This window comes from Penicillium brevicompactum (genome assembly GCF_028827555.1).
Source record: "Penicillium brevicompactum strain IBT 35665 chromosome Unknown utg000001l_segment0_segment0, whole genome shotgun sequence".
Taxonomy (NCBI): Eukaryota; Fungi; Ascomycota; class Eurotiomycetes; order Eurotiales; family Aspergillaceae; genus Penicillium; species Penicillium brevicompactum.
This window is the reverse complement of record NW_026623203.1, coordinates 5,602,722-5,613,946: the sequence shown is the minus strand read 5'-3', so window position 1 is coordinate 5,613,946 and position 11,225 is coordinate 5,602,722. Positions and strand designations below refer to the sequence as shown.

General features: G+C 47.8%; 3 protein-coding genes across 3 annotated transcripts; all 3 read left to right on the top strand.

The window, feature by feature from the left end:
- Positions 1-1,423: 1,423 nt before the first annotated feature.
- On the top strand, positions 1,424-3,826 carry N7506_001835 (uncharacterized protein; the record flags this gene model as incomplete). The annotated part of the gene is made up of 5 exons (XM_056951131.1): positions 1,424-2,693; positions 2,762-2,984; positions 3,034-3,227; positions 3,273-3,338; positions 3,495-3,826. The coding sequence occupies 5 exons, from the start codon at positions 1,424-1,426 to the stop codon at positions 3,824-3,826; spliced, it is 2,085 nt and encodes a 694-aa protein (XP_056817046.1).
- A 4,416-nt stretch (positions 3,827-8,242) lies between these two features.
- N7506_001834 (uncharacterized protein) lies at positions 8,243-8,560 on the top strand (the record flags this gene model as incomplete). The annotated part of the gene is made up of 1 exon (XM_056951130.1): positions 8,243-8,560. One exon carries the CDS (start codon positions 8,243-8,245, stop codon positions 8,558-8,560), a length of 318 nt encoding a protein of 105 aa, XP_056817045.1.
- A 718-nt stretch (positions 8,561-9,278) lies between these two features.
- N7506_001833 (uncharacterized protein) lies at positions 9,279-11,135 on the top strand (the record flags this gene model as incomplete). Its single annotated transcript, XM_056951129.1, has 4 exons — positions 9,279-9,459; positions 9,509-9,793; positions 9,854-10,219; positions 10,276-11,135. The coding sequence occupies 4 exons, from the start codon at positions 9,279-9,281 to the stop codon at positions 11,133-11,135; spliced, it is 1,692 nt and encodes a 563-aa protein (XP_056817044.1).
- Between the last annotated feature and the right edge of the window lie 90 nt (positions 11,136-11,225).

Here is an 11,225-nt window from a genome sequence, read left to right as displayed (position 1 = left end):
TATATTCGTTGCCCTCTTCCTATTGGACAGTAATGACCGGGCTACGCCAGATGTAGGCTGAGGTGGGTCTAGCCAAGACTTGAGAAAGAACCGAAGAGAATAAAATGATGAAACTAATTTCGAGCGCACCTGTACTGCTGGAAATTTGTTACGAAGAATTGGGCTCCTGTAACCTGGTCTGTTGGGGCAGCGTAAAAGGGAACTGTCTTATTACAGTAATGACTGGAGCAAGGAATCTGTCGATGCGCTGACGGATACCTTCCATAGTTCGTAGCCACCTATTAGAGTTGCCCATAGAAGAATCCATTGTCGTTGCACTCAACTTGCTTGATCGGGAAAATAACCCGACGCCATTCCAAGTCAGTGCTGTCTTGTCCGCGAGTATCGAAATCTCGTTTGCCCGAAAGTTTTCCCACTTGGAATATACCGGTGCCTCGCGGTAATGGTCTCATAGTGTCGAGCGCCTGCTTGGCCGTATCTTACATTATGGTGACCTTTGGGCTTTGGGCGATCGGTGCACCGGTCCCCAGAACGATCCCTACTGATGCCCTGGGGTAAGGTAATTAAAAACCCAATTCGTGTTAGACAAAAATGGGGGCGCCTCGTGTCCCAGACACGGACGAACTGATATGTGTAGGAGGATGAAGGCGCTTCAACAAGTCGATAGCTCCTGGAACGCAGTTAGCTCGGTGGTCCATCAAGTAATTGTGGCCCCCCAACCAGTGGAGAGCTGCACGCCTAGTTAGCTCCGGAAAAAGGGTACATATCGGTTCGGCAAGAATGATTTACCCAACACGCTTCGAAATCAACTCACAGTTATGTTAAATTCTTTTGCTGTAAGCTAGTACACTTGCATTAAAATTGCACGGGCCCTTTCCGATGAAACATTACTGCGTGCGGGGTTTGTTGGAATACTAGGCTGGAACCGGCATAAACTGTTGCTCTTTGGCCAGAAAGCAACAGATTATACCCCTTTCAGGCTAGCGTGACTCACACGCGGCCTTCTATTTTTTATTTGAGATCGAACACTGGCCTCACTAGCTCTCACCATATGCTCTTTTGGACATCCCATAGGCTGTGCCCTTGGCGAGCGGTTTCGAAGGGTCCCGCCCGCCCATGCATGAATGGGCCGTGGCGAGGTCTATCCGCCACATCATACGAGAAGCGGTGTAGTCTTGCACCAGGGTGGTAGAATTTACAACCAAGAGATCGCAGGGCGCTTTTACACACAGCCACTTTCAATCATTGCTGGGATGATTTGGTGGCAGTAAAGCACATAGCCGGTTGCCTACGCCTCTCCGACTCGCCTCAGACCTGGTCAGATTTTCACATATCAATTCTTTACTCCGGCGCGCTCGTGTCAATCTTGCCCCGTCTTCCTCTACAAGCTCTTCGCGCCTAGATTTGGTTCCCGCTATTCTAAATGGAATCCATAGATGGCGAGCTTCAGGGTCTTCTTTCCCAGCTAGCCAAGTGGTACATGTTGGAAGGAAACCGAGAAAAGCTAACAGACCAGAGTCTGAGGGCTTGCTCTGATATGCTTGGTGATTCAGAATTGCTTGCCTTGCAGAAATTTATCAATTTCCTGTGCCGTGTGCGAACCCTCTCCCATCAACCAACCGATGCATACCGACCGAGAAGCCCAGCAACACCCATACCGCGCCATAGTAACCCATTCACGCCAGAATCATCAACACATCATCTAGAGATCGAAGATGAGGCTGCCCAGAGGCAAAGAGCTTCCCGGCAAGTCTTTTTGGCATCTGAAATCCATTCAAATCCTCAGGGTCAGCAGGATCAGAGCCGGTACATGGGGTACGTCGAAGAGATTGAGGACGATAATGCACGGGCGTATAACGAATCTAAGAAAAGAGCGCCTTCGTTGGAAGCACTCCCAAACACCGCTGCCATTAATCGGAACCTCGATGGAATTATTCATACTGATGCCCGGGAACTTGGCATCGCTCCGGGCATCTCATCTACATTGGACCAAAGCCAAGCGAGCTCTCTGACCACGGATCCCAATCCTGAAGTTGAATCCAATACCGAATCGATCGATGGTAGTGACCGGGCAAATAGCCTGCCTGGAGGCACGCCAGAGCCATTGAGCCAAACGCCAACAAGTTCTCTGGCCACGGATCCAAATAGCCACACAGAAGAATCCCCAGTCAGATATTCTTCTGAAGAAAACATCAACTCCGCTGGCGATGCTGGATCTTCAAGCTTTAACAGTTTACTTGAAAGTCCTTGTGAAAGTAGAATTCCAAGGTCGGAGGATTCCTTCCGGGCTGGGTTTACTCAATTCCCAGCAGCGTTTTCTGTCAACCAGCTTGCTAGTCCAGCCATCTTGCATTTAGACACGCCCCTGCCAAAGGGTCCAACAGCTTTGGTGTCTCTTGCACAGGTCGATATTTCTCGCCTGGTGCTTCAAAAGCACGATACAGGGTACTTTGTCACCACGGAATTGGGGTTTGGAATTAACGCAATGAAGGAAGATATCCTTCAATCCCTCGAGGGACAGTCATTAGGGCCTTGTGAGATAGAAATCCCGCACCCGCTCTATGACGCGCTTCAAAAGTGCAGGGAAGATCCCGATTATTTTCTTCGCCAGGTTGGTGTCGCCAACTCTCACAAAGACAGCGCGAAAGGGGCGGTTGCCAGGATATTTGAAAAGTCATTCCAGATCACAAGGAGTGCGCAACTCATGCCTCTCTATGAACGCCTAACACTATATGCCCTTTATAACTTAGTTGTGAAAAAGGATATCACGATGGCGAACATTTCAGATTCGGCCAACTTGCGCGTCTTGTTCAAGATATCAAATCCGAACTCTCGGATGACGATAATCTTGAAGTTGGGAAATTGCGGGGTGCTATTCAACGGCTTGTGTTGGAAGGCAAGGAGCTCAGTCGCATAATAAGGTGCCACTTCAACAACAATCCTGGATATCTTATGGCACTCCCCGTTAGTTTAACGGCGAATAAGTGAGTTTCGAACCATCCTACTCTAGGCATAGCATACTGATATTCACAGATGTCGACGCTCACCGAAACCGGTAGTTGACGCATTTGTAGGTCGAATGCAACTACTCGGTATTGACGCTGTAGTCCAAATACTGGGCCTCTCAAAACTTGCATGCCATATCATGCTGAGCCTCGAGAAGGAGGAAAGCATTGAGATTATGGCCCAGTCTGAATCTGTCTCCAAAAAGCGCAAACAGGGAAATTGTAGTGATATCGATCCTTTTCCATGAATTGACTAACGCAGTATAGATGCACAGTGGCCCTGCAAACGATCAACCACAACTGGAGATGAATCACGCAATGCCCTCCCAGAATGTTAGTTCGTCCTTCTCCGAGACCCAAATCCTGCTGACGAATCAGATAATTTTTCCCACGAGACGGCGACCACTACAGAAGGTCAAGCAGTCTTGCCGCCAAATCTGTTGTATGACAGAACTTTGTGTTCGCAAACTTCTGCCAACACAACCTTAGGCAATGAGGCAATGTCGATTCAAAACCTGCTGACAAGCAACCTAGATGACCCTCCAATCTGCATGTCCCTCGAGAACAATCCAGACACTTTTGTACCTAGTTCTTATGGCCTGTTTCTGCCATTTGAGTTCCAGGAATTTCCAGATTTCTTTCCGTCACAGGTATTTGACTGGGAGCAATGGTTCAATGGAATGTCTGCAGGTACATCGTTTGCAGAGGAGAGCCAGCAAGGAATGACTAATAGCAGCGGCAAAGGCTGCAGCTCTAAATTGCTAGAGGCTCGTGAACAGAACTTCGACGAGGACGAAAGTATCAGCACGGCTAACGCCTAACGCCTAACTAAACGGGCCAACTATTTCACTGGCAGCCCAGGGAGAAAAGAAAAACGCCATGTATTAGCAAGTGATACGCCTAAAATGCTTCCGGTGCTGAACAAATGTGTTGCGGCGGAATATACACCGCTCACATGATAGTCGTAGTTGCCTCGGTTCTCTTTTCGCCAACAGCGATAATAACGTCGACTCCGCACGATTGTCGTGGAACCAAGGCTCGTTTATCACTGATAAACCAGTATGTACCAGATTCTAGAGGGGCCCCTGGCCTAATATCCGAAAGACCGCGTAGAGGAAATATCAGGAGGCGTTCGGAGGGATTATCGAGCGTCCTGCCGATATTGAAGTGGAAAACGAAACATTTTTCAACCTACTCCGTAAGCAATCGCCAGGTAGAAGAAAAGCCGGGACTTACTTTAAACTCTTTTCGTTCTATTTCTGCCTTCAAGTCCTCAATGAATATTTGCATTTCAACCCCCACGCCTTGCCACCCATACGCATTCGGTTCGTAAGGGAGGATCTTGCCGTCTAGTAGGAGTTGCCGTACAGCAGAGACAATAGGCTGCGCATTTTCCCATAGCGGTTTGCTCGTCATCATGGAACACTTTGTCGGTGATTTTGATCAATCCTGTATAAGCAAAACGCGCCCTCGAATACCGAATTTTGAAAAACGGAGAGTTGTGAGGGGTAGTGGGGTTTGTATCCTAAAATCTCGAAGTGACTGTAACGGATATATGGTTGTTCCTGGTGGTATAAATTACGGCCAATCCTGATTGGGCAGTGCCACCAGTCCCGTACTATATTCCTGAGGCATCAGGTATTTGTCAAATCTCACCACGTATCGGCCAATTGGAGATCTCGGTGACCTTGTGTTGTATTAATCCTTATTTCTCGTTATATATGGGTCCACTCTAATGGCATAAAGTATGCCTCAGATCAGCTGTGAATTCGCTCTCATGCAGTGTTAATAAGGTAATGCCGATAGCGTAAGGACCCCTGGATGTGCCTAGATCCAGAGATAGCGTGGCAGTTCGCCTGTGCGATCATATTCTGAGATTCGCACCACAAAAAGCTATGGTACATCAGTGTGGGACTCAAATCTGAAGTAGTGCCATGCGGATTATGACTCTGAGGAAACAGTGATCAAGGACAAAACAAGAGAATCTTCTAGCGAATCAAGTTGTGAACGAAGCTGGGAAGAACCACAATTCAGAACAATATGTCAGGACGAGCAAATGATGTAATATTGGAGCAGTGTGTCGAGTGGCTTGATGTAAAAGACATGTGATGATTGACGATGTGCTCTGTGTAACTATCCATCAACCTTGGTGGTCGTGAAGAATTCAAAAGCCGACCCGAGAATAATGTGAGCTGCCCAGGGATCACATAGCCCATAAAATCGTATGTAACTTGTAAACTCTTCATTCTCACTATGTATCAAAAGATCAGTCACGTTTTTTTGACAGCTCTATCAGCCCTGGGAACGCACATCTTAGCTCTGGGAGATATCTTGCTCCCGGAGGCTTTGAAAGGGTTTCTGGGAGCATACAAGCAGGTTCTAGGAGCCACGTAGCCCCCAGGAAGCCCAACGGAGCTTATGGGATCTTGTGCCCCCACCTCGAGGAACCAAAGTCATGTTCCTGTGGATAGTTTCATCAACTCCTGGAACCTCAAGTGCGGTTCCTGGAGCTATGTCTTGCCTTTCCGGGAGTGATTGAATGACGCAGATTCATGCGCAGGTCTGGTGAAGGTGTCTTGTGAGGGCTTTCCGAGACCTCAGAAGGTAGAATATTGACTCTAGGATCCGGAATCAGAGTCCTAAGAGTGCAACAGCTCTCACATCTGGCCAATCTGTTTCCAAAGCCAGTTGGTAATCGGTAAGGGTCGTAGAGTAGAGATCCCAGGGGTAGAACTCAGTTTCCTAGAAACAGGAAATCCACTGGTCATCTCAGGGTCAACGGAAGTGTCTCTGGGATCGGTATTCCCCTCAGTTTTCCAAACTAATGTGATCCACATCTCTTTTTGCTGTACTCATAGTAGCCCTGGGAGCTCTATTCGATCCTAGAGGCACTTTGCTCGAGCCTGGGAACCCACAGTTTACCTCTAGGAAGGGCTTGAGGTTCCAGGAGCAGCGAAGTTCCCAGAGCTCGCCTATACGTCCTTGGAGTTGAAAGGGTCTGTGTATGAAACTGCCTATCAACCAATTTCTTGATTCATCCTTGAAAGAAGTTGATCACAGAGACTGCCCCATTGGCTCTAGGGCATCCACGAATTCATTCTGGGGTACGCGCTCACCTAACTATCCTGAACAGACTCGAACTGATTATTTCGTGACTAATCGAGCCTTGATTTCTGCACAAAGTGCGACCTCTCACCATAAGGGGCTTAGCTCCATTCGAGGTTTCCAAGGCTAAAATGGGGTGAAAAGAGCCATATTTGGACGGACCCACACTTAAGAGGTTCGACTTCGAAGTGTGGGTCCATTTTCGGATCACTGGCTAGCTCATTCGTACATTATTGCACCCATGCCGCGATAAGCAGCTAGACCTCCGCAAAGCCCATAAATGGGCCCCCATAAAAACCCATGCAGGCGCTGCTCTGCAATCGTTGTATTACGACCTTCCACCGATCGCATGAAGTTCAAATTTCACATTTAGAATAAAGGGAATACTATGAGTTCGCATGTTGATTTTGAACAAAATTCGATCGGTGGGGGTCGAGATATAACCGAAAAGGTGAATGTTGATGTTTTGATGTTGGATATATATCTGAGTTTAGGGAAACACCACCACTTTCTAGTGAACCCCTGTAATTTCGAAAATTTCTTAATTAACGCATTTTCTCGTGTCGTTTTACGTGAACTAGAGGTGATAGTAGTGATTAATTTTGAAACATTGAATCTAATAAAATATTACCTTAGGGATCAGGGCAAGAAACGGACGTTAAACAGAGGTAATTTAGTTAATCTGTCGAACTGAGGGGTGGTATTTTACTACCAAGGACAGGGTTATTCATCAAGTACCCATTCTCTCTTTATCTCTGTATGGTAAACGGGCCACGCTCGGCATACCAGCGTCGTAACACGCTAAGAACGACTTCTGAGATCTGATAACGCTTCAACAGCAAGATCCAGATAGAACAATCTGACGAACTGAGAGAGTGGTCAAATACCACTAGGACCCTTTGGGACAGGCTTATTCATCGTTCACCCATTTCCCCTAGTATTTGTACGGTATTCCGGGCACATTCGGAAGTACGGTGTTGTAACAACGCCGAAGCTTATTTGTAAAGACCCCCTGAGATCGTTCAACCGATCTTTAACACCTACAATCGTTCACCTGATTCTATTGGACATGTTCAGTACCAGCCAGTACATCAATTCCTCATCCTGACACAATCAATACATTTCAATGGGACACCTCAATACTAGCACATACCAGTATCCGTCAATCCGACATAATCCCAAAGGGGGTTCAACTTATACTGGCATCCAAATTCTCGGCATGTTTGTATTGTTTGGGGCCCATTTGCTCCCATTAACCCGCAGTGGGCTCGAGGTATAAACTCATAGCCCATCGATTGGCCTAAGGACCGGGTCCAAAACTCAATCCATTTGCGGGTTGGGTTGGGCTGGGCTTTGGGCTTTAACTATGGGCTCTGCGGAGGTCTATAAGCAGCTGAAAAATGAAACGTCAGTGCGAGAAACGCCAAACCCCCCTCATTTTTGCTGTATAGAGTACGGAAAAACACCTGATTCCTTCGTAGCTAGGAAGTACTACGTATTTGCATACTATGTGTGCCACTCAGGGGCTCCCCGCTAGCGCCGTGAGTAGTCGCCTGTTGTTGATCATTCAAAGGGCGCGTAGTCCAGGAGCTTCGATTCGTTGGTCGGCGCCATTGCAATAGCGGCACAGGTCGACATGATGGAGTTGGCGAAAGATCGCTTCCGCGATACTACTTAGAAATGGGGCACACCCAATATTAGAGCGCCTGGTGGTATTTCAGTGCTCTTTAGCCCGACCAACAGCGGATAGTGCTTCACTCTCACTGGTGCAATTACAAGTCGTATATCCTCTATTGTTTTACAACTACTGATGCAACAGCTTTGTGCATTTCTCTTGTTTCAAGATTTCCAAAGTCATTTCCTTATTTTTTAAAATTTTTGAGTGCTCATCGAGCATAACACGACTTTTAATCGTAAAATAATAGGAAGCCATGGATATAAATACCAGACCTTCTCGCCAGATTTTTTTCAGAATAATCAATCCTGTTGATACTTGGTTTCACACAGCAGTCTCCAGTTTCTACAATTCGGTATGTCGACTCATCCCTTTGACGGTCGAGACTACGCTGACAATCTAGTACCAGAACCAAGGACAATCAGAGCACCGATTTGCTACACAAGAAATAGCAAAAATGTCCAAGGCCTTGACAGAGTTTTCTCAACTGGCGCAGAATGTCAAAAATGCGCCGTCTAAATTTACAGGCGCCGCCGCCGAAGGCAGCCGCCTCATCCCGTCAAGAACCAAGGACGCGCTATTTCAATTCCGCGTCGACGCGGGTCGCTACAACGACAAAACGAAACATCTCAATGTGAACCTGCAGGTCAATTCCCAAGCCAAGAGCCCTGCGCTGAAAGACTGGGTTAAAAAAATACAACTCATGGAAAACTTGCGACTGCGACTTTCGATACCACGGCCGAGGACAAGGATGCGGAATATACTCGGGTGTTGAACGAACTGGTGAAATTGGGCAAAGAGAAGCTTGGATAAATGCTTTAGAGACCAACCAATCTCATCACTTTGGATATAGGGAATTTGCAAGGCTGAAGTGTGGAATATAGATAGCAGGGATTGAGGGGAGCACAGGGGTAGGGGAGACATGGAAAGGCCTTAAGTGAGACTATGCAATTGATATCTTTCTACGTCTGGTAAATTATACTTATTGATACCTGTCTTTTACTCATCGTCTTGTTTTAGTACTGCACATGTATAGGGTACCTACAATATTATAGTGTAGTGAGTGGGGAGAGGCTGTTGTTTTCCAGCCCCAGAGGGCCCCAGGCCCCGGGGCCCCCACTGCTGCTTATATCAGCCGGCGAAGAATTCATCCATGGATGTTTGTGACTCATGTCTACAGAAGCGCTGTTGTAAGATCCTTACTTCCTCTCTTGCACGAGGAGCATGATTTCGGGGGCTGGGTTTGCCTGCGGAATCGGCCCATGTGCCTAGACTGCACTGCCTTCGAGCGTTTCCCTCTTCGTTGAATATTCGAAAGCATATTTACCTGGGTAATACTCAATGTAATCAACTACTTTTCACTAGCTAGCAGTTAGCCGCCGGAGATGACGTATTCGGCACGGTGTCCAGTCTTGGCAAACTCCAAGCCAGTGGGCCGACCCCTTCCAAGTGATACAAAAACATCCCTAAACACCCTCCCAGCTTTTCGCACAATGCGCCGCACCAGAGCATTCCATATATCGCAAGTGCCTTTCTTCTTCACATATCACTCTCACCGATCTCATTATATTCGGCCTTCCCTCATCCGCGATACCACATCTCAATCCTCCTTCTCCAAGCGCAATCGCGCACAGCCAATCTCAGGGTTTTCAATGAACCAGGCAACGGTGCATGGTAAGCTTGGTTTTGTCAGGTGATTTATATTAATTCTAATAAACTACAGGGGTTGACCCTCACTCATACACAAGCGGTCGATGGCTTCGGAACGACAAACATCAACGCCAGCTACGCCGGATTGACCTTAACTTTGACGAGCTCTGTCGGAAGGTAGTCGGCCTTTACCATGGGGCAAAACACATCAAAAGCTGTGAGAAGAAGGAAGGTGGTTTCAACAGGGTGTTCATTTTCACCATGGACGATAGTTCCCGCGTCGTGGCGCGGCTACCCTTCACATCAGCTGGCCCCGCAAAATTTGTGACGGCTTCTGAAGTGGCAACGATCCAATACTGTGCGTGAAACAACCATCTGCGAGGGACCAGCTCTTGTGCTAATTATCTGTGCCACGCAGTACAAAGAAACACCAGCATTCCGATCCCTGAAATTCTTGATTGGAGCGACGACGCGACGAATATCGTCGGAAGCGAATACATCATCATGGAACATGCGGCTGGCATTCAGCTACAGCAGAAGTGGCCCTACATGTCGGGTGATCAGAAAGTCGCATGCATAGACGCCATTTACAAAAAGCTCAGAGACATGGTTGATCTCAACTTTTCGGCCTATGGAAGCTTGTATTTTTCCACCACACCATTGGGCTCTTCCTCTAGGCTACCGCTAGACGGCGACTTCTGCCTCGGGCCCCACTGTGGAACAAGGTATTGGGCTTGTGGCGACCCCAGGTACTACCAACATACAGCTCCCAATCAAGGTCCATGTGAGTTCGCTTTAACCTTCATTCCTGGAATTAGGGTCTAAGTTTTGGGAATACAGGGTCGACGATAGCTGCATATTCCGATGGCCTTGTCGACGCAGGTCTTTCAAGGATCCCACCGAGGGACTCTCAGCTCCCCAATCGACCAATCTATCAAGGCTCGGTCCAGGAACATTTAGCTCTTCTGGGATGTGGTCGTGCGGTGCTAAATGCAATGTCCGCGGATAGTCGGGTCCGTGATGCAGCTGTGCCGGCCTTATTTCATCCCGACCTACACAAAAGGAACATATTTGTTTCGCATGATGATCCTTCGGTCATAACTGGTTTTATTGATTGGCAGTCATCCAGCATAGAACCGGCGTTCTGGTATGCAGATGAGGTTCCGGACTTCGCAACCGGTGTAGCTTCCTCCACAAGTGCAGAAGGGGCAGGTGACAGCGAGCTATGCACAAAAACCTACGAAGTCTGTACCCGGTTTCTCACTCCAAAGCTCGCACTCCCTAGGTCGATGGATGAGGGCATACTTCGACCCTTTCAGTACTGCTACAGAACGTGGAAAGATGGCGCCGTTGCGTTTCGGCATGAGCTCATTGAAACCTCTCAAGACTGGGAAGCACTCGGATTGCCCGGTTCGTGTCCATTTGTTTTACCGACACCAGAAGAGATGTCTCTGCACCGAAAGGAGTACAAATGTTTTGAGGCAGCCCAGAATCTGAAGCGTGATTTGTCAAGCCTGCTTGACACTGCATCTGATGGATGGGTTCCTCTGGACGACTGGGAAGCGGCAAAAGCAGGAAACAAAGCAATGTTCAATGGAATGTTGGAAGCCGTACTGACAAATAATGATCCGGATGAGGATGATCCTATTAGGGATGAAAGAGACCTGCGAGATATTTGGCCCTTCGATCTGCCGGAGTAATTAGTCGTTTTTCGTGGATCCAAGTCTTCCATTGGTTGCAACTTCGTGTTAGCTAGAGTTAACCGAATCAGACGCCAAATCCTATAGCAT